We start from the raw sequence: 24,263 nt of genomic DNA, 5'->3' as shown, positions 1-24,263 counted from the left end.
CTTGAGATACAAATGGAAGCTTAGACTATGACATCTATGTATACCCCTCATTTGTCCAAATAGGCGAATGAGAGGCTGTTATATGGCAATACGCAACAAGGAAGGCGGTCCAAAACACAAGTAGCAAGGGCACACTCAACACCAAGTTTTGCTTGCTACACACACTTTCAGCTGTGTTACATGCAATTTTGAGAGGTTAACTGTGATATTACACAAAAATATTCAGTTTATACCACTTAATATATATTTATTTAAAATTTTGAAATATTCATAATGTTTTTAATGGGGCTTTATAAAATGAATGTGGGTCGCACCGACCAAAGAAAATAGTGTTTCGTTGACCAATGGCTGATGATTTTTCTCTTAAAATGTCTGAATTCTTCACTTTGGTTTACAGTTTTTCTCAAATGCTAAAACACATTTCACAAACGTTTCCTCCATGTTCCCCAATGTCTAAACACAACACCCTTTTCTAAAGCTACATAAACACAACCACACCTTCTCACTTCAAAACTCAAACTTTCACACCAAAAGAGCAGCTCGAAGCTTTCAAAAATGTAAACACTATACACATCATTACACACTACAGCAAAACAAATGAAAACACAATGCTCAATTTGTGAGAAGGAGCTTTGTTTCACTTTACAGTAATGGATCTTCTTAGATCTCTGCAGAGGATTAGGCATTTAGATTTGTGAGTTTCATATGAAGAGTATAAATCAATAGTAAATTCTGCATGTACACTACTGTAACACAACTCAATGCAAAAACTGAATCTATTGCACACAACAGTACTCTTGAAAACATGATAAGGGTGTCAAGTTTTTTTATTTACTTTATTCACACCACAATCACTGTGCGGCATCATGTCGCTGAGCTGCATCGGGCCACATCACCTCATCCACATCGCAGGCTATATTGTCTCTTGCCAGGCACCGTGGGAAAAATGCCCTTGAATGGCGAATCCATCCTTGGAAGGCCTCCACTGGGATGTCAACACAGGCAAGCTCCATTGCCCTTAGGAGGTTCTCTCTAGTGTATGGTTGTCGGTCATAAACCTTCCATCTCCACGATGAGAAGAACTCCTCTATAGGGTTCAGGAAAGGGGAGTATGGTGGCAGACAGACGTTTAAAAAGTGGTTACTGTTGGTGGTGAACCACTCTCTGATTTGGTTTGTTTTGTGGAAGCGTACATTGTCCCAAATGATCACATAAATGTGATGTGCGGGCCCAGGATGGTGTTGTTGGTGGTCCAGTAGGATGTCTTTTAGCTCCTCTAGGAAGGTGAGGAGACGTTGGGTGTTGTAAGACCCAAGGACAGCATGCCGGTGGACAAGCCCCTCCAAACCCATGGCCGCACAAAGAGTAATATTACCCCCCCGTTGGCCAGGAACCTCAGTGATGGCTCTTTGGCCAATGATGTTACGGCCTCTTTGCCTTCGTTTCTGCAGGTTGAAGCCAGCCTCATCCAGGAAGAGGTACTCATGAGGTCTGGCCATCGCGTCCAACTGTAATATCCTCTGTGAAAATGTGAAAGTGCACAGGTGTTCAGAACAACAGTCAATCAGGTAGCACAGTATTGTCCAGAAGCAATGTAGGCCACTGAGCAACACGGTATGTCCACTAACTGTACTGTGAACATGGATGTATACTTACTTGCACATACTCGTAACGTAGGTCTTTGTGTCGTGCAGAGTTGCGCTCAAAGGGAACCCTATAGACCTGTTTCATCCGCATCTTTTGGCGCCGGAGAACTCGGTCTATTGTGGCCAAGCTGACATCATCAATGCTCTCAAAGTTGACATTATCGGCAATGACTTTGTCTCTGATCTCCCGGAGTCTGATGAGGTTGTTCTCACGAACCATATCCACAATAAGGGTTTCTTGTGCCGCTGTAAATATGGCAATCCTCCCACCTCTATGTGGCATTCTTTCAACTCTAAAGAAAGAAACATTTGTTGTCAATTGACATGTTTTACAATACAGTAACAACTGATTTGAAACCAATAGACTACTTTCACAGGCTTGTAAATTGTATCGTGACAAAGCAATAGAGTACAATACCTGTTGTGTTGTCTGAATGCCCTGTTAATGGTGGCTACGGTGAACCTACTCAGGTTTGGACGGACTCTTAGTCCTGCTTCAGCCATTGTCATGCCATGGACAATGACATGGTCAATGACTGTTGCTCGCATCTCGTTCGTAATGATGGTGCGAGGTTGTCTTGCTCTCCCTCCTGGAACTTCTCCTCTCCCTTGTTGGCCTCCTCCTCTCCCTTGTTGGCCTCCTCCTCTCCCTTGTTGGCCTGCTCCTCTCCCTTGTTGGCCTCCTCCTCTCCCTTGTTGGCCTCCTCCTCTCCCTTGTTGGCCTCCTCCTCTCCCTTGTTGGCCTCCTCCTCTCCCTTGTTGGCCTGCTCCTCTCCCTTGTTGGCCTCCTCCTCTCCCTTGTTGGCCTCCTCCTCTCCCTTGTTGGCCTCCTCCTCTCCCTTGTTGGCCTCCTCCTCTCCCTTGTTGGCCTGCTCCTCTCCCTTGTTGGCCTCCTCCTCTCCCTTGTTGGCCTCCTCCTCTCCCTTGTTGGCCTCCTCCTCTCCCTTGTTGGCCTGCTCCTCTCCCTTGTTGGCCTGCTCCTCTCCTTCCATGGCCAGCTCTTCTCCCACCTCTGACTCGAATTCCTCTTCCTCTGACTCGAATTCCTCTTCCCCTGACTCTGCCTTCATCCATTGTGTTTGTTTGGAATCTTAAGCAAACTGTGCACTCTGAACTTGCTTTTATACATGCGGTCACAGCATTAGCAACAAGTGTCTTCAATTTTGAGTCGTTGTGTGTAATGAATGACGCCAGGTGTGTTCATTGTGTTCCAATATTGCTGACTGTGTCAAGTTTTTTGCATCACATGAGCTTTCATCTGAGAATATGAGCAGAGTTATTTTGCAACTTGTGTTTTAACAAGGAAAAATGTGTTAAGATTTATGAGAACCGAGGATTGTGTTTTGTGAATTGTGTCTTCATGTGAAATGTGTTTATGATATTGGAAAATGATGGCTAGATTTAGTAAATGTGTTTAGACAACTGGTCATTTGGTTTAGAGGATTGGCTTTTGTGTTTTAGCATTTGAGAAAAACTGTAATGCGTCTGAATGTCAAGAGTTGAAAATCATGATGTAATGAGTTGTGTGTATAAATGACTGAGTGTTTAACAAGCTCGTAATGTCATCACTGTTATGTTAGCGAGTGATTTCAAGCAGTTTATTTGGCTCTTGTGTTTACTCTGTTTTTCTCCTTTAAAAACCGGGGTAAATGGAGCGAGATATAATAAAGTAAAAAGGTTTTATGAAGTCATTACTGACAGATGGCGGAGCGCTGCGCTTCAGAATGTAACCTTATCTGGTAGCACGTGCAGTGTTTGCTGCGTTTTTTTTTCTCTTGTTCAGTCATTAGTGGTGCTTGGAAAAAATATCCCAAAATTACATTGAAAGATTGAAGTGAGGAATGTACCGAGGGCACAATATTATAGAGATATAAAAAATGTATGCAAATACTGATGGTAACAATTGTACTGTATACCCTTTATTAATAAAGGTGAAGCACATTTTGTAGTGAAACTATTGACACTTTGCTCAGTATTTAAAAACAATGAGCTGTGAAATCACTAGGTTTGAATTGATCTCTGCCAGAAGAGAAAAGTTAAAATCCTGCTCCTTGACAACTTTTTTTTGTTGCCTGAAACAAGCGTTCACAGTAACACGATTTAAACTAACACATGGAAGCTTTTCTCTCCTACAGCACATCCTGGAAGTGCTTTCAGAATTCTTGAGAAGTTTTCTAAATCTGTCTAGCCTAGAGCACTCATGCATCTGTAGTGCTTGATTGTGAACTAGACAGATATTCCTGATAACAGATCTTCAGATTTTTGTACTCAGATTGACATAAAAAAATGATTTTCTGTGTTTAACCTTAATCGTTTTATTACAGATCTTTGTACCATCAGCCTGTGATGATTAAACACAAGCCATGTAGCCTAAATTCCTCTGAATTATTTGAGCATTTTACATGTAAACAGATTATATGTTGTGTGTATTGTTTTGCTTTGACAAATGATAGGTTGTTGATGTTTTTGGGTGGCTATCTCTGTACTGTAAGTGTTGTTTTGTGTGTGTTGAGGTGTGTTTATTATTCACACAAAGAATGACACGTGCACAATCGCTGTCAGTATCAGTGCACATCTGATGGGTCAGACAGCCGTTATCAAAGCTTCTTAAACTACACAACAATCTCACAACATGTGACTGAAAATGGACAGTTTCACACTCATAACAGAGAGAAGGGATTATTTCGCATTTCGCATTTAAAGAAACCGTGCGGTTCATAGACATCTAGCGGTTGAGCTTAGTATTAGAGTCTAAATTCAAAATATTGGAGAGACAAGTTTAGCCAAGTAACGGTTCTTCTCAGTTTCCTTTGCTTGTTATCAGAAATAATCTACAGGCACTCTGTTGTTTGCAAATGTGTACTGGAAGTTAAGCCCCCTGAATGCGCAGTAATGTTTGTTGTCACCTTGAAACCGTCTATAATTTGCCTTTTTGCCAAATTAGAGCAAATATTGTGCAATATATTACAAGCATACGTTTGGCAATAATCTATTATATGATATTAAAAGCGATTCATGTAAAGCAAATAACCAAGTACCATCCGGACATAATTTTGTCCATTATTTTATATGTAAAAAATCTCTGTTACGGGGAAGGAAGATAATGGTTTCCTTCACATGTTGCGATGCTCTATACTATATGGATTGTATACATAACGTAACTTTAGAGTTAAGTCTGTAACACCTTATTTGTATTATAATGTACAGAACTGTGGTGGTTTATAAATTAACTTGAATTACTTTCTTCAGATCACTGAGCCAGTATGTCTGTTTTAGCAAACACGTTTAGACACAGCTCTTAAAAAAACATCATTACACAAACTGTATAAAAATAGTGTTGTAGTAGACCTGTCATGTTTTCATACCCATAATGCAGTGTGAAATGTACTTTTTAATGTTAGAGAGCTTCAACTCTCAAACAAAAGCGCTTCTCTGAAGTGAGTGGCATTAGGAAGAACCCGCTGTGTAGAAGCGATCGTTCTGCTCATTAATAGACCTGTGAAAGAGGAACGAGTTCTGTTCTCTCTCTGACACGAGTCCCACACGCATCCGTGTCTCTGGGCAGGGGGTCGTGAATAATGCAGATAAAGAAACATCTGAAGTTTTGTTTCAGGTCATTTCTGAAGCGTCCTGCAGTTGAATTTCACTGCAGTGTTTTCTGGATGAGAGCAGTCGCTTATTAAAACTCTCATTACACTTCAGAGAATGATTCATCTGCTTACATTTACCCTCATAATAAACCGTGACTGATGAATTAGACACACTCGGACACAAACTCCCACGTTCCACAGAGGAGTCGTCTCTTAACAAGAGCCCGTGAATCAGAAAATATGATCCAGGAAATTTTATATTTCTTTTTTAGGTTATAGTTCATCAGTGTGGGCTTTGATACTGAATTCCCAGAGGCTTTCAAAGAAATCCAGCCGAGACGTTTATAAGGCAATAGTTACTTGAATCGTGTTTCAATCGTTGACAATCTTGCAAAATGATAATGCTTTGTTAGAAAAATGTCATTGGCTTTAATATGTTTATGAGTTTTTACTTTCATATCCGACTTCACAGGTGAATATCACAGGTTCCCTTTCTGTCGGTCTCTCGACGTTGTGTCGAACTGACAGATGGGGTTTGACTTGAGAACCTATCATCTTCTGACTATTTTGAAAAGGCCAATGAAATTGACAAATTAAATTTGCATGCCGGACTCCGCCCCCGGATATCCGGGTATAAAAGGGAGACGGCGTGATGACAATCCTTCTAAAAGAGCTGATTTTTCGACGTGGTGCAGCGGACTGTCCCTCATCAGTGACTTCCCCTGGCGTCTCAGCAGGTGTTTTTCTCTCTAAAAGAGCAAATTTCTACAGCGCAGCATGTCTCGCTGATCTCACGGGTGCAACACACTCATTGAGGAGGGGGAGGGACACGATGTCTGCCTCGCATGCTTAGGGGTCCAACACGCTGACGCAGCCGTTGTGGATAAATCCTGCCCGCACTGTGGGCGGATGGCTATTCAGACGTTGCAGTCACGGGTGGCTGTGTTCTTTTAAGAGCCTGCCACCACCTCGTTTGCTTCCCATCCTGTGACCGTGGTGGGTCCGGCCACGCCGTCAGCGACAGCGAGCAGCGTGGGTGACATGGGGATTTCCCTGAGCGTTAATCCGTCAGCCACCGGCTGTTTATGCCCCGTTCATGCCCCATCTCGCTCGTCTGTCCACTCCCCAAAAGATGGCACTTCGCCGTCTTGCTCCTTTCCCACGTACTCGGACACGATGCGTGACGAAAATGAGATGTCCCTTGCAGCATCGGAGGGTGACGTACTGGCTTCCGACCCGGATGATTCCTAGGAGCTCCCTCGGGATGAAACGGATTGAGCTCGGGATGAAACGGATGTCGAAAAGGCGGCTCTAGGGCTGCCGCGAGCATTCGGAGGCGATGCACGGCACCACCCACCCGGCGCTCGCGGCTGGACGATTGGTCATCGGGGCGGGGCGGGGCGCGACTATAAGCCGTGCCCAGCCCCGGTGCCTTTTTGTCCCAGAGGTGTATGATGTGCTCGGTAAGACTGGGAACGCCCCCTTTTCGGCGCGTTTTCCGTCAAACTGACTCTGTCACTTTCTTTTACCGCGATGGGGGGGCAGCTAGGGACAACGTCGACGTACCCCGGGTGGCGCGTGCCATCGCTGTGCACTTGTGCTGCAGACGGCGGGCACCTGGGGGGGGCGATCTAGACTCCCGTCCGCGGCTAGGAACCCCATCTGTCGGTTCGACACAACGTCGAGAGACCAACAGAAAGGGAACGTCTCGGTTACGTATGTAACCTCCGTTCCCTGATGGAGGGAACGAGACGTTGTGTCCCTCATGCCACAACACTTGTCGCCAGCTGCAGCAGTCAAAAGATGCTCTCAGGCTCCTCAGCACAAAAGGTGAATGAATGCAGCACGCCGTCTCATTTTAAACCCAGATATCCGGGGACGGAGTCCGGCATGCAAATTCGCCAATTTCATTGGCCTTTTCAAAATAGTCAGAAGATGATAGGTTCTCAAGTCAAACCCATCTGTCGGTTTGACACAACGTCTCGTTCCCTCCATCAGGGAACGGAGGTTACATACGTAACCGAGACGTTTGCTGCATATAAAATAACAGTCTGTCAAATTGTCTGAAGATTACATGAACGAAATGTGTGACCCTGGATCACAAAACCAGTCTTAAGTAGCACTTGAACATTTTTAGTAAAAGCCAAAAATACATGTGTGGGTCAAAATTATAGATTTTTCTTTTATGCCAAAAATCATTAGTATATTAAGTAAAGATCATGTTCCATAAAGATATTTTGAAATTTTCAACCCAAAATATATAAAAACTTTATTTTTGTGAGTGGATGGCCTGCTACAGTGCCTCGGATTAACAACTTCAAAGGCGATTTTCTCAATATTTAGATTTTTTGCACCTTTTACTTCCAGAGTTTTCCACTCTTGAATCTCCACCAGATATTGTCCCATCTTACCAACCATATATCAATAAAAAGCTTTACTATTCAGCTTTCAGTTAATGTAAAAATCTCAATTTCGACTGGTTTTGTTGTCCAGGGTCACATTTGCACATTTTTTACAATTTCTACGAGACTGTCTTGATGTGACTCTATTTTTTTCTTTAGTGGAACACAAAAGAAGATATTTTAAAAAATGTCTCAGTGGTTTTGTGTTCATACAATGGAAGTCCATGGGGTTCGGTGTTGTTTGGTTATCAGCTTTCTTTAAAAAAAGCACTTTTCAAATAGCTATAACTTTGAACCCATCGATGTAAAGAACTTCTACTCGGCACCTGCAATTCTATCGTCACGCTCATCGCATTCCATGTGAAACATTAAGACTCTTGAAAAGTACACTATTGCGTTTTTTCGCTACTAATTCTAGAGATTGTGAACGATTGTTATAAAAATTTGCATTCATTGGACTGAGCCTCACAGACCCGATAGACATGCAGTTTTCGCTGTTGAGGCCATATTTTTGCCAATCTTCTATTCATCAATACGAAACTTGGAACGTGTCGCCAACACTTCGGACTGGGGTCCATCCAAATTTGGGAACAGCGCCACCAATGGGCGAGATTTGAAAAAATGCTATTTTTGCTTTTAATTTTTGAAATGTTTGTCAGAAAATCCTGATCTCTGTGTCTATATATGATTATTCTGTCACGATTGGAAGAACATCCACCATTTTGAATTTAGTCATAAATCGTAATATATTTTTAATCGTATGATATATCTGCACCAAATTTGGGTTGCGCCATTTAATTACAGTCCCAAATGTACCCTTGAAGTTTCAAGACAGCACCCCCTAGCGCTCATTAGATGTAACGCTTTTATATAAGTGCTTATAACTCTTGAACACTTTGTCTGAAATATGTTTTCTGACGATCATTATGTCTCATCATTATTAATCATTAGGATACTATTGATACCTAAGTTGTCTTTTCTAACATTCGGTTCCTAACTAATTGTAAAGCATATGATAAAATATTTTTTTCACTGCTCATTTGACAAAAGTGGTCTAATTCCCTGTTTTACTACAGATTTGTATTTATTATAAAACATTTACACATTTTTGATGCTGGTCATTTAATTAGAATATAATCAAAAAAGGTCATTTATTTCACTAATTCCATTCAAAATGTGAAACTTGTATATTATATTCATTCATTACGCACAGACTGATATATTTAAAATGTTTATTTCTTTTAATTTGGATGATTCTAACTGACAACTAAGGAAAATTCCAATTTCAGTATCTCAGAAAATTTGAATATTGTGAAAAGGTTAAATATTGAAGACACCTGGTGCTAAACTCTAATCAGCTAATTAACTCAAAACATCTGCAAAGCCTTTAAATGGTCTCTCAGTCTAGATCTGAAGGCTACACAATCATGGGGAGGACTGCTGACTTGACAGTTGTCCAAAAGACGACCATTGACACCTTGCACAAGGAGGGCAAGGTCATTGCAAAAGAGGCTGGCTGTTCACAGAGCTCTGTGTCCATGCACATTAATAGAGAGGCGAAGGGAAGGAAAAGATGTGGTAGAAGAAAGTGTACAAGCAATAGGGATAATTGCTGCAGTAATTCAGGCAAAAGGAGCCCCAACTAAGTATTGAGTGCTGAACATGCTCATACTTTTAATGTTCATACTTTTCAGCTGGCCAAGATTTCTAAAAATCCTTTCTTTGTATTGGTCTCAAGTAATATTCTCCTTTTAAAAACTATTCTGACTTGATTTAACATTTTTTTTTACTATACACAAGTGATATTCTTGCGTTCAATGTCACTTCTGATATATGTTTCTTTTGTACATTGAAATTCTGTTATTTTTGCTCTACTGTGTCATTTCAGCTCTTTCGGGGACTCTGAAAGCTCTCCTTGGGATCCTTGGCCAAGCACATTAACTGAGTGGCTCACCTGATTACCCACAAGCCTTGAGTCTCTGAATCCCGAGAGGCACGTGTGTTGCTTTTCTATATAAAGTATACATTGTGATTACATTCTCGGTTTTTCTTTAAACATACGTTTTTCACGTACAGAATGTGACTGTGCGCTGTCATACCTGCAACTGTGGTTATTGTAACACATCGCTTCTTACACCTCTATCAACTTTGCTCAGCAGCCTGGTTGTGGGATGTCGGCTCAGTGGTGAGATTTGCCAAGTCTTTGGGGTCAGTGGTTTTAATTCGGCTGGGGGTGTGTTCTGTGCTTGTTTGTAAATCTTGAGTTTGTTTTCACACTTTTGTTTTCAAAATGTCCCTTTTTCTAAACAGATTTTCTGTTTCTGCCTTTTTTTGCTCTTGTTGCTCTGTGGCAGCGCAGCTCCGCGCTGCGCTTGCAGGGCCTTTGCCCAGTATTGCTGCTTGCAGCTATATTTTTTAAATAATATTTATTAACAAAGTTTTGATGTAAATAAAGTGGAAACTCATTTTCCGAATCCTGAAACGGACCAAGCACCTGCAGTAGCATATGGAGAAAGCAGATTATGCGATATACTGTAGAGGTGGGCGGTCATGTAGATTATCAGACACTCACAACAGCAACGTGATAAATAAAGTGTGGCGTTTGAATCTCAATGTTGCACTTTAAAGTCAATGAGAGATATTTCACCTAAAGACAAACAGCTCTTGAATCAGCGTATGGCGTCACATGTGCTCGCCTGCTCTTGGGACCGATTAAGGGACTTGTAAATATTCAATAGCTATCTTATCTCCATCAACACCTCCATTTCTCTCGCAGCCTAATGTAATTCTGAGACCTACATTCTTCTGCAGAGTTGCCTTGGAAACAAAGTTCTTTGGGCTTTTATTTTTCTCCCTGTTACCGGAGATGCAGCAGATCAATGGAGCGAGTCCTCCAAGATGGAGACAGGAGATGCTCCAGCACACAATCTCCAGCGAGAAAAGACGTTTGTGTCCCAGTTAGGACTTGAATATACACGCCATTATTCCTCTGTCAGATGCAGATTGGGAGATGCGGTTATTGAATTTATAAAGCATTACACATATCGCTTCAAGATGCCATTTACGTGCCCGCAGTAACTTCAGCACGTGTATCAATACCATCTTTGCTTTAGCAATTAGATTCACTAATTCAGCTGAGATGAACATGTTAATTTCCACTAAAAGGCAATACAGAGAGAGTTTGTTTGCTTTACTCATTTATTTGTAGAGTGCTTGCTTAAGATATTTTCAGAATGTTGTCCTGTGACGTAACTATCTCAAACCATGATTTGGCTTTGACAAGATTATATTTGTACTTGGAAAAATTCATTTTATCACACACTGGCAGTAGCAAAGTTACTTTTAAAAGAAATACATATTGTGTTACACCTTAAAAATAATAACGAATTGAGCACTTAGTTACTTTTGATGTAAAGTTTTGCTACTGCTGTCTTACATGTTTTCACCAGAATAATGCTCACTCTCTTACAGGCCTTGCGTTTTTTTACTGAGTTTGGACTTGTGTTAAATGTTATAATGCATTCAACAACATAAGCTCACAACAAACACCTTAATTTTCCTTAAAAACACATTTAGATTTGTGTTATTTCCTGAACCCCAACAATTTGGGTTAAATCCCCAATTTAGGCTGACCACCCGTCCTGCTTTGCGTTGTACTCTCCTAGTGTAGTTTCTATAAACAGATATAAACAGATCATATATAATAATTTTGCATACTTGTTAAACTGATTTAATAAACTGATGTTTTGACAAATTATGAGAATATTTATATGGCATAAATGTAAATCTGTGACCTGTCATTATTTATCGGTCTGGCTAGTGGCTAATATAACTATTTATATTTTATTTCACTTATATTCATATTAATTTATATTAATATTGTATTGTATAATAATTGTATTTTAAAAACATTTTGTTGAATTTTATTGTATGTTAGTTTTATTAAATAAACAATTTGTTGAATAGGTTGTGTAACTTTACCACATTAAAGTTTAGCCAAGTAGCGGTTCTTCTATTGGTAAGCCAAAATAACATTGCAGACATACTTCGTTCTTGATTGCTAATCTACTTGTTATTTCAGAAAAATCTAAAGGGACTCTTTTCTTTGAAAGTGACCTATTTGTCAGTTATGATGACCCATACCCGAAATGTGACCTCTGCATTTAACCTACCCAGACAGTAGTGAACACACACACAGCAAGTCGTGAGCACACGTACACCCGGAGCAGTGGGCAGCTATGACTGCATCACCCGGGGAGCAAGTAGGGGTAAGGTGCCATGCTCAACCATTAGGCCTCGACTGCCCCCACACAGGCAATGTTTGTGTATGTGTCCCATAAGTTAAGTTTGGGCCACAAAAGTGGACGTTTGTTTGTGTTGTCTATAGAAAACAAGAGACATCTGCCCTGTTTATTGAGATATGATCTTTTTTAGCTTGATTTCTGATTTTCAGTTTAAGAACTTTTGCGTATTGATGCCTTTTGTTTAAAAGTGAATGTTTAACATTGCCTGTGTGTGGGGATGAATGAGGCATGAGGCAGGTGATGTCATGTTTGTATGCTTTCACACGCTTGTATTTCCACTGCTGTGTTGTTATACTGAAGGCCTGAGCAGATATTGTGATCTTGTGATATTGTGTTTCTGCCAAACCTTGTGAAATAATGAAGCTGAAGAAATGCACTTACACGGTAAAGTGATTCATTGTGACATTTTCATAGCTTCTGACCAACACACTACCTGCTGGATGCTATCCATTTTCTCTATTTGGAATAAATCACATCTCTGGCAACACCGAATTGTTTTATAGGTTTTTTTTTTACCCTGAGGGGATTTCCTCTATCAAACATCTTCAGACTTAACACATTTTGTGAGTAATTTATGTCAGAACAGAGAACATAAACTGTAATGCACCATATTTGTTTTGACAATATTACGTTCATGTCAGTTGTAATGGATTTGATTCTTTTAAAGTTAAATCGCTTATATTACTGGAGCTTCTGTTTACTTTCTGTTATTGGTCACAAACATGGCGTTCAGAATTATCGTTCGTTCAGTCAATGAATTTCATTCTTTTTTTTTTTGTTATCCGGTTACAGAAATCTGATCTTAAAGCACATAATGCTGGCGTTTCATTTACTTATTTACACATTTTTATCCTTTTCAATAATTCAAAAAGCATTTTACAGATTAAAAATAGCGTCATAAAGGTAACAGCAGTTTATCGCGTTACTCAGGAGCAAATTACCCCCCTCCATCCCCAGCTCCACATGGCATTTACAATCGGGAATCGACTTCTGTTCTTCCTTTCCATAAATCTCGATTACTTTACATAATCTGTTACACTTATATTTCATTAAGAACTAATGACATCTGTTGTTGTGTTCTGTATATTCTTAGGGGGTTATCGCTGCGCTCCCTGCTCTTTTTCATGCTGGCTGCATGGATGGGCAGAGAGTTTTTGCCCAAAACAGAACCATACCGCCAATCTATACTGTATGCTCATTGTTAATAATTTTTACGGTATTGAACCTAACAGAAGTTTTTTTTAAAGATATTATTCTATTAAAAACATTTTAATGTGTGAACTCGTATGAACTACAGCACATCTGAGCTGCTCATCATAAATGTGAAAGAGCCAGAAACATGTCATTGTTTAGCCGTTACGTCTGACGGAGATGAACGTGATTAAACTGATGTGAGGCTTTGACTTCCATCAGGGCTTCTGTGCGTATAACAGATCCAGTGTTTGTTTTTTCCTTCAACCCTTTTAGCCTCTGAGCTGAATCAGTGAGCACAAAAATCAATACAGCTAAATGGAGATTAAAAGAGAGAATATCATCCTCAACACACATGGACCACCATACCAGATCAAAACCTGATGGATGTGAATCTCCCCCTTCTCATGTCACAGCAGGTTTATTGCCACAATTTATATCACAATCACCACACTCCTATACGTCTAATTTTCCAGAGCGTTTCTTCAGCTCGGACCATAGAAAAGCGATTACTATCAAAACCCACAGAGCGTGTTTATGAGCTACTTTACGGTGTGAAGTCTCTGTGTTTGTATTGTGTGAAAGATTTCTTCAGTGCATTTCAAAAAAATGTAAACACATACTGTATAAGGTCAAAGATGAAGAATTTCAGTAAGTTATAGAAGGTCTTTATCAAATTATTACTGTTTGGGTTAACATTTATTACATAATATCAAGCAATGGTCTTTGTGATTTACTTTCTTCATGGTTTTTATGATTTAAAAAATGTGATCCTCAAATTATTATCCACACCTTTGAATTTTCTTGGCAGTGGATGTCACCGAACTCTTAATTCTCACTCCCCTCAATCGCCTGTCATAAAGAGACCATTTCTGATGAATAAATCTAGTCCCAAAGTGTATTTTTTTAAATGTTGTATGAAAACAGTTTTCTGTTGTGTGTTTGCGCAGGTCCTGGAAGCTGATGCATCATGGAGAGGCTGGTGTTTTATGTGTTGGTGTTCGGCGCGCTGGCGAAGGCTCAGCATTGCCCGGGTCGATGCATTTGTCAGACCATCTCACCCACGCTCACCCTCCTGTGTGCTAAAACCGGACTTCTGTTTGTTCCCCCGATCATTGACCGCAAGACCGTGGAGCTCCGGCTGACCGACAACTTCATCACGTCCGTCCGCAGAAAAGATTTCTTGAACATGACCAGTCTGGTACACCTGACGCTGTCGCGCAACACCATCAGCCAGATTGCCCCGCATGCGTTCGTGGGACTCAAGGCTTTGAGAGCGCTTCACATGGACGGGAACCGTCTGACCCTCATTAACAGCGACCAGCTGAAAGGTTTGATAAACCTGAGACACTTAATACTGGGCAATAATCAGATTCATCAGGTGGAATCGTCCACATTCGACGAGTTCGTGTCCACCATCGAGGACTTGGATTTGTCGTACAACAACCTGAGGACATTACCATGGGAGGCAATAGCAAGAATGACAAACATCAACACGTTGACACTGGACCACAATCTCATCGACTACATCGGAGCGGGGACCTTCACGCTGCTCACGAAGCTGGTGCGGCTGGATATGACGTCAAACCGGCTACAGAACTTACCACCAGACACTCTGTTTCATCAAGCCCAGGTGCTGTCCGACCCAAAGATGTCCAGTTCCTCCAAACTGACGGTGAGCTTCGGCGGAAACCCTCTTCACTGTAACTGCGAGCTGCTGTGGTTGCGCCGGCTGACGAGAGAAGATGATCTGGAGACCTGCGCTTCTCCGGAACATCTGATGGATAAATACTTCTGGTCCATTCAGGAGGAGGAGTTCATCTGTGAGCCGCCCCTCATCACCAAACACCAGGTGACCAAATCCTACGTCATGGAAGGTCAGGGGGTCACGTTAAAATGTAAAGCGATGGGTGACCCTGAACCCGCTATACACTGGCGCTTTCCAGATGGAAAGTTGGTGCACAATAATTCTCGTACCATTCTGTATGATAATGGTACTCTGGACATCCTCATAACCACCCTGAAGGACAGCGGGGCGTTTAACTGCGTTGCGTCCAACGCTGCCGGAATCGCCACGGCTGCCGTTGAGGTCAACATGATCCCCTTACCTCTGTTTGTGAACAACACGGGTCACATGAGAGAGGCAGACCCGGGGCTCTCTGACATCACCACCTCCACCAAATCTGGCAACAATGACACCAAGTCTCAGAACAAACGGGTGGTGGTGGAGGAACTGACGTCCAGCTCGGCTGTCATCCACTGGCCCTCAGAACGCCATATTCCTGGAATCAGAATGTATCAGATCCAGTACAACAGCACCGTAGATGACACCCTTGTGTACAGGTAAAGACACTTTTTACACAATTACATTTTCGTTTGAGATACATTTTATTCAAGGTCTATATCAAGTCTCTATGTCATTAAAGAAGGTTTGATGTTCAGGTTAAAGTGATGGGTGGACGGATGGATGGACACTCTAAAAAATAATTAAGTGTTTACTATATTTTAGTAAATATAAAAAATACTTATATTATCTTAATACATTCAGTGGGACTTATTAAAAGATTATTAAAATATATGAAAATTATATTATATATTATATATATATATTATATATAGGTGGAAAGTTTACAAAATCAAATATCTGTGTTAGATGCCATGAATACTGCTTGTGAAGACATTACAGGTACAGTCATCACTGTAGGGGATGCTTAGGCCACTTAAGGAGATTTCCGTGGATGTCTTTTTGTGTAACATTTTGGTGTTTACTGTTTTTTCAGTATACAAAACTTATTAACACACACCAATAAATCTTTGTTTTACTGTACGTAAATATTTTTCTGGGTATAACATTACTGATTATTCCCAGTAAATCTTTACCTACTGTAAGATTTATAAAATAATTTGGGATTACAGTAAAAAATCTGTCATAAAATTGAGCATAAATACAATTTTCTATATAAAATTAATTTTGCCATGTTGCCATTGTGAAAAATAATCTAAACATTTTGATAAGTACGGCTCGCGCGATAAGAAAAACATTTCTATTTTGGTGGCGAATTGTCTGACAAAATAGCCTGCTTTTGAAGCAAAAACTAAATGTTTTGAATCACTTACTATATTTTGCAGACATGCAAACGAGTTTTGATGTTCCAGCAAACGGTTGTGATGATTGAACGTACAGTTTAGAGAATGTTAAGTCTCATTCGAGAAATTAGCTAAAGCGCTTGAGAAAACTGTAATAAGATGGATAGAGATAGATGGATAAATATATATTATACATATAAATAGATGGATGAAGATTGAGATATACTGTAGATGGTTGGATAGATAGACAGACAGACAGATGGATAGATGTATGTCATTAGACAGAGAGATGGAAAGATATATGAAGTGATAGAGAGACAGTCAAATAGATGGATGGATGGAACGGAAGGAACGGATGGACGGATGCACGGATAGACAGACAGACAGACAGATAGGCAGCCAGACAGAGAGATGAATAGGCAGCCGGATGGATGGATGGATGGATGGACGGATGCACAGATGGACAAATGCGTGGATAGACAGACAGACAGACAGACGGATAGATAGAATGAATAGATGGATAGCAAGTGGATGGACAGACAGACAGACAGGTGTGTTAATAAATAGAGTTGATTCTTCTTCAGTGATGGGTAAAGCTTTAGACAGAGAGACAGACTAAAAGAGAGAGGGAGAGAGAGTTTCTATGGTGATTTACAGTGTCAGTAAGAACAGATGATGTCTCTGTGATATATTGAGATGTACAGTATCCTCCTCCCACCGACACCGGATCTGCCCTTGGCCCCTGAGATGGCACATAATGGAATTTAACGTTTGCAGCAGTGGCATAGCTAGCGAGCAGTAAAACATTTGTGACATTTATTCCTGCGTGCCGAGCTCCGCCGCAGGCTCCAGGCGCATTAAACACGACTGATCTGCATCTGCTGAGAGACGTTACACTGCTTTTAAACACAACATATTCATCTTACATACAAAAAAACAAACATAACACAGCCTCTATTAGACGGTGACAAAGCTTGAAATGAAAATAGCCTTCCCTCTTCGGTAAAACACAGAAAACACATGGAATGTGAATGAAGAGGAGAGAAGCGACTGCGTTCAAGGACACATTTTCACATGAGCATTGAGATTAATTGGTTTTGGTTTATTGGAACACATTTACTGTTAAAGAGCTTTTGTGTTTGTGAGATGTGGTTGTGTTGGGTGATTTGTCCACAGTCGGGACTTAAAATCTCACTCAAAGCCCATTCCACAGATTGGGTACATTTTACTTGTTAAAAGCATCACAGAGGCACATTTCATGTTTTTGTTGTGAGATTGTCGAAATTACAATATGATAGATAAACTGTAATCTAACATGAAATGTACATAGCATTAAAAAAATATATTTTGCGTTTAAACTGTATTGAATTGTATTTCAGTTTGGTAACAAAAAATCAAATCTTCCAATCTATGTAAAATAAAACCTGCGCATTTAATATCCTCTGTTTGACCTCCAAATGTTGAAGACCATTTGTTGATTTATTTTTTTAATGTTAAGCCTTTTTATGTACCTCATGTGTGGCGAGTGGTCAAAGTATTTTCAGCCATCCGGTCTGAAGAATGGCACAGAGCACAAAGATTTCAGACAGATTGTGAAGCGGAGTACATTTACATAATAACAGGTTGGTTAAAGATCAGCTGAATTATAGATAACCCTGAAGACTCTTAAAGCCACAATACTGCACCTCTCTTTCTATCTCTCTCTAAGGTTTAAAGGTCAAATGGAGTAAATGTTACAAGCTCTGATGAAGTTGATATTGAGCCGGTCAGTGGAGTCTGTGTTGGTGAATGGTGTGTTAGATAAGTCACGTAAAGACTTTATTGTGCTGTATTTAATCCCAAAATCCGAAAAGGAAATCATACTTTATTTATTCTTTTATATATTTTTTAAGTTTGATGGGTTCTTTAGAAGTTGAAATTCAGTAATGCAAATTATTTGTTATTTAATTAATTCATGTATTGTTATTAACAGAAGTTTAACAGTGTTTACCCTAATGTCACAAAGCACAATCATTTTAATGATCATAAAAATGTGTGACTTTTATTTCTTTCAATTTGGGGATGACCTATACGCTGGACATTTGCAGATAGATTTCAGGAGGTTCACTCTGTCTTTGATGGTTGTTGTTTTAAAATTTGTCAGAGATCCAGACCTGCAGTCGGTCATTCCTTCTGTGTTTGTCTAGAAAACATTCTGAATTCTTTCTGACACAAAGTCAAGCATTATGTGCATGATTCGTGAGACTCACACACATCTGTAGACAAAAACACACACATTCCAGCAGATAGAAGAAAGAGAGAGAGACTGTGTCTAAGAATTGAATCCAAGTGAACTTGTTGAAGCCTCTGAGAGAAAACTTCCCATCCTCTTCAAATGGAACTGCAATCTCATAGATATCACGATAACTGAAATCAATCCATCTGCTCATATTTCCATCCTTAAATTTTAGATATCCAACTAAAGATCTGTACTAAAGATCAGTAAATGCCTAGACTTCACAAATGAAATGTTCATATGATGAGGAAAACGTATGTCTCAGATTGATTTCTGTCTGCTATCTGTTTGTTGTGGTGTTATGATGATGTCAACATTGTCATGATGTCATTCTGGTTCAGCTCCATGTCACATGATTGAAGTCCAAGGTGATTTGCTTAAAAAATATTTGTGCTCATTTGAGTTGCTTGTGTGTAAGAGAAGGTGAAAAAAAATATGTTGTGCCTCTGTTGGTGTAAAAAGAGCTCCCATCAGTGTTACCTAAAGATACGCAATGAAAATGAGCCCTGAAAAGGTGTGGACATGGCTGATTTTGTGACACCCTTTTGCTTATGCGTTTGCATGCGTTTCCTCTTCAGATGCAAAAAACGAATCACGTAATTTACTAAGGTCGTTGCACTGGTATTTGCGGCATTAGTTAACGCCACATCTTAACTAGTCTTAAATAGTGCTGTGTATTGGCGAGGGCCTCGCGATACGATACATATCCTGGTAGATGGCCACGCTACAATACATTGCGATACGATTCATATTGCAAAAGTAAAAAAATTTAAAAGAAAATAGAGCTGAAAATATAACATGCTGTGGACCACCTATGGTATTTTTAACATCAATAGACAACATAAGAATCCATGACATACCAGTAGACACTATTGGAGTTTCAAATAAAACCAAAACAATTCACATTATAATAATAAATCCGTTAAAATTTCTGTTGTGTTTGGGGCAGGGTTCTATTGTTTTTTCAGCAAGGATGTTTAGTCTGCTCTTCAGTTTAATAGCGTTAATGTCAGTTGGTGCAAAGTTTAGACTTCATTTTATAAGACTAAATGTTTAATTACTCGCAGTTATTGTTTGGCAGCGGAGCACAAGGATAGTTTCACTTTGGCTTGCAACTTTATAGTCTTGTGCCTCATCCCTACCTCATTGTGTCCTTCCATTAAAAAAGAACAACTGAGATGTCCATCTACGCTGTTGCACCATAATATGGCAGAAAGTAAATGAATGTCTGACAAAAATAAAGTTTTACTCACGCGCATGGACGTGTACATGGACATGGTGTTTAAGGACATTTTTGCGCTACCCACGCATCTGCTCTGAAAGCTGGAGCACCATGCTCACTCCCGCTTGTGAAAATGGCCGTATGCACTGTATTGTAACGTTTAAAACGTGATGTAAAGAATGTATCGAAAGTACAGGCTGAACGATCGATATACTATTGTAAAAAAATTATATTGCGATAGTTTGCAGTATTGATATTTTTGCACAGCCCAAGTCTTCTTAACCCTACGCTAATTTGCGCTACTCTAGGTAGATTGCGTTGGTCATTATGGAAATTAGATACTGCGTCTGTGTTTTTAACATGTGCCTTTTAAGTAAATCCCCGCTGAAATTTCCACTCCCATCTGCACTTTTTTAAAATTGTGCTCGAGCTTGTTTGTTTGTTGAGGCTCAGTGAGGGAGGACAATTGATGAGAGAAGAACGGAGAGAGAGAGAGAGAGAGAGAGGGCTGTAAATGAAGTTAAAGCTCTGTCAACAAATCCATATGTTTATCTGCTCTCTGAACACACAGCCTACACACTCTTTCACTTTAGGATGGAGGTGATAGAAGAAATGAATTCTGCTCAGATTGAAGTTAGTCTGAATAATGCCGGATGATTCTGCGGCACAGAAATTATTCACAGACTCTTCATTCAGAGCTATCAGCTGGGATGAGAACGTGTGAGATTTGACGGAAGATGTCAGTGTAAAACACACTGTGCTGTGGATGATTGACAGAGCGTTGCTCTGTGGTTGCGTAGGTGCTCTGTGCTGTCGCTAGGTGTCTCCTAGGTCAATAGAGCTCATCTAGACTTATATTCTTCATGTACGTGTGATGTTTATCGCCCGTTTTATTCCACAATTCTCTCCGTCCCGCTCTGTGTCACTGAGGTCTCTATCAATGAACGTCTGATATTTAGCCCCCGCACCTTTTAACCTTTGACTGTAAGCACATCACTTATAATGACATTGCGTTTTGTCACTGTGACCTCCGGGACCATCTCACGCCTCACCGAGCGCTGAAAACATCTCGCTTCACAGAAGCCAATCAGCACCCTGACCTGAGAACGACGGCCCGCCGGGTCGAGCACTGCGCTGAGGTGAAGAGAGGTGTAAATCCAACTCGACGTTTCATTTAGAACCTGTTTCTGCCCAAAAATTTCAAAGCACAAACCAAGAGTCAATGAATGCCACACAAGGTACCGACAACAGAACTGCTCCAGTAAGGAAAGCATATATAACACAAGTGAATACACACTCTGTATCTGTTCGTTTTCATAATTACAGACTGTTCAAATTATTGATCTGGGAAATCTCTGAAATGTGAGAAAGTTTTCAAATATTTAATTTAATTTAATGTTCCATTCTGGATCCAGTCCAGTGCTTTCTTATTCTGGATTTACTTTCCCATATGAATATCTTTTTGCATGTGATGTAAATCATTTTAGACAGAATGATATGTGACGTCTTCTTTTTATGGTTATATGCATGTTATTTTTGAATGTTTACAAATAACACGGCCGGCTCTAAGCGACATTAAACGCTCTCCAATTTATATAATGCTTTGATTAAAATCTGTTAAATTAACATATATATATATATATATATATATATATATATATATATATATATATATTCCTTTTGTTACTTATTCCCAGTTATTTCTACAGGTACAGGTTATTTATTTTTTATTATTTCTTTTTCTTTGTTCTTTATTGATTTACTATATTGTATCTTGCATATTTAACTGTCTGTGTAATTTATTGTCCACTGCCCTGCTACTCCATCTTTCTTGATGTGTTTTACAGTTTACGTTCCTGCAATAAACTTTCATCTCTTGTGTTTTCTCTGCAGGATGATTCCCTTCGCGAGCAAGACATTTAAGATCAACGATCTGGCCGCCGGTCGAGAGTACGAGCTGTGCGTGTTGGCCGTATACGACGACGGCATCACGTCCCTGACAGCGACCCGTGTGGTGGGCTGCGTTCAGTTCCACACGGCAGCAGAGGCGGGTCAGTGTCGCTTCATCCACAGTCAGTTCCTCGGCGGAACCATGATCATCATCATCGGCGGTATCATCGTGGCTTCCGTCCTCGTCTTCATCATTATCCTCATGATCCGTTACAAGGCCTACAGCGCCAGCGATGCGGCTAAGGGCAAAGCGCGATGCGACAGATCTGCCGTGCATGTTCACTCGCAGACCAACGGGAGTCAGGGAAGGAGTAGGTCCAAGCAGCGCTTGCAGCCGGTCGAGGAACGGCCCTCACCCACGGGGGAGGACTGCAAGGCGCTGGTCCTTCTGAAGATGGAGGAGATGCAGGAGGAGCTCAAGGTGGATCTGCCACCCATCTGCTCGGAGAAAGCTCCACCCTCTAGGCGGGCCAGCTTGGGCGGGCTGCCCTCTGACGAAACCCAGACGGACACCAGTCTCACAGGCTCCACCATGTCCCTGTGCCTGATCGGGCCCGCTGCCGGCCCTTCGGAGGCGCCGCGTCTCAAGGACAGGAAGGGGGCGCTGGCGAACATGGGGCTGCTGCCCAGCGAGCTGGCCCGGACTCGGCACAGGTTCTCCTTCGACGGAGACTACGCTCTGTTCCAGAGCCATAGTTACCCGCGACGGGCCAGAACCCGCCGGCACAAATCCACCACCCAGCTTAATGCTGACGTGTCACCGCCCTGCAGTCGAAGGGTGACGTTTAGCAGTACAGAGTGGATGTTGGAGAGCACAGTGTGATGGACAAACAAAGGCATGTCTGCACACGTGTTTTGATGTGTCTACATATAGACGTTGTTGTGGTCGCACATTGATCCCTACATCCAGTTAACACACGTGAGATATAACACGCTAGCTCCGTTCTTAAACCCAGCGAGCTGCCTGAATAGACGACATCTTAGTGCACCAAGAGCTGCCAAATCTCATTGTGTGGGATTATTGTGGGGTTTGTGTTTCCCCCGGTGAACCGCAGGGCAGCTCGTTGAGTTTTGGAACGAATTTGGTGTCCTATGTGAGAGCACAATTCGACCCTGTCCTGCGTCCTCCTGCGGTCCTAGAGAGTGTCGGTTATCACGCCCTTTCCACTACTGCAGCGGTGCCTTATCTAATAGATGGACCTGTGGAGGATTCTACTCATACCTGTGCTCAAACACACACCTGTGTTTCAGTCTCTCTGTTTATGTTTGTTTTTGGTTTACTTTTTGATGCCAAGGGTGCAGGAGAAAGTGACTAAATACATGTATGTTTTCCTCTGTCCTTTAAAAAATACAGTAATGATGACAATAAACTCATGCAGGTGAGCTGTGTGTGTGCGTGCGTGCGTGCGTGCGTGTGTGTGTGTGTTTGTCGAACACTTTCAAAGACTTTTGCACAGAAGACACGAGATATATACGGATTGCACCAGTCTATACAACAATAACAACTAAAAACAATTACAAAATAGATCTATACAAATGACGTTTTCCAGGAAGAATGGCTGATGTTTACGGGCAGGTCTGTTCTCCGACGAATGTTATGCTGATGTGACTGTGTCCTGAAAATCTGTTTTGTATCTGGCTGGTCTAGATAAGAAAAAGAGAAAGACACGTATGACGACAGCCGGGATACATATATAAGTATATTAAAATCTCTCAGTGTATGTGTTATAAATATATAAGCCAGTCATAGTTGACATGACTTTTTACGGAACGTTCAGAGTGTCCTGGCGTACGGTTTTTACATTAAAAACCACAGTCATCGCTTAGAATATTACAGTTTGGATCATTTATGCCCGCAAAAGGGGATTAAATTTTTTTGTGTGGTTTGACTGTAAAATGTGTCTTGTCGTTTTTTTATGTGCTTGTACATTTTCTGCACACAAGTTTTCTTCCAAAACCTTTCTAAGGATATCTTAGAAAAAATCTCACAAGGGTCTAAGGTCTGTCTGACAACTATCATGCTATCAATCGTTTCTCTGGTTTTACTTCATGTAGTTTCACACCAAACACTCAGAATATTGTTTTGTTCCAGAATTCAGTGAGGCCTTGATGATTATTTTCAAGTTTCTGTGCGCTATCCACAAATTCCTGTGAGATCAGGCTGAAGTTATGCAATTGTGTAATTCAAATATCTCAACTTTTTCTTTAGTCCCAGTTTATATTTATGGTATCATATGGCATGAAAGAGTTGATACACAAACTATGACAACATCCACAGATTGTCTGAGGTTTCACAGGAGCAGAACTCTAGATAAACTCCATTGATGTCCCAGAACTTCATCATCCAAATGTGGGTGAGATTTTTCTCTGCTGTTGAATTCATGTGCTGTTGTTGTTTAATGGAATGATTCTTCTGTTTATGAGACAGTGATGAACCAGTGAACACACATCTGAACATGCAGCCAGAGACTCCGGCACAATTTGTGCATCCATTAACATGGTAATGATTCTTTTGACAGTTGTGTCCCCAATTATCATTTAATTGTGCTAAAAAGTCATCTTGAAACGAAAGCATTTGTTTATTGAAGAGATGCAT

At 40.8% G+C, this 24,263-nt stretch overlaps 1 protein-coding gene across 1 annotated transcript in view; it reads left to right on the top strand.

The window, feature by feature from the left end:
- Window positions 1-23,560, top strand: part of lrfn1 (leucine rich repeat and fibronectin type III domain containing 1) — a 36,634-nt gene extending 13,074 nt beyond the window's left edge. Inside the window, exons 2-3 of the mRNA XM_079480716.1 lie at window positions 14,084-15,476; window positions 21,611-23,560. Coding sequence (XP_079336842.1) covers window positions 14,104-15,476; window positions 21,611-22,490 — 2,253 coding nt within the window. The 5' untranslated portion in view covers window positions 14,084-14,103 and the 3' untranslated portion in view covers window positions 22,491-23,560. The remainder of the gene's footprint in view (window positions 1-14,083; window positions 15,477-21,610) is intronic.
- The last annotated feature ends 703 nt before the right edge of the window (window positions 23,561-24,263 follow it).

Source organism: Barbatula barbatula (assembly GCF_947034865.1).
Source record: "Barbatula barbatula genome assembly, chromosome: 19".
Taxonomy (NCBI): domain Eukaryota; kingdom Metazoa; phylum Chordata; class Actinopteri; order Cypriniformes; family Nemacheilidae; genus Barbatula; species Barbatula barbatula.
Note: the sequence above shows the minus strand (reverse complement) of the source record. Positions and strands in the feature narration are given on the sequence as shown.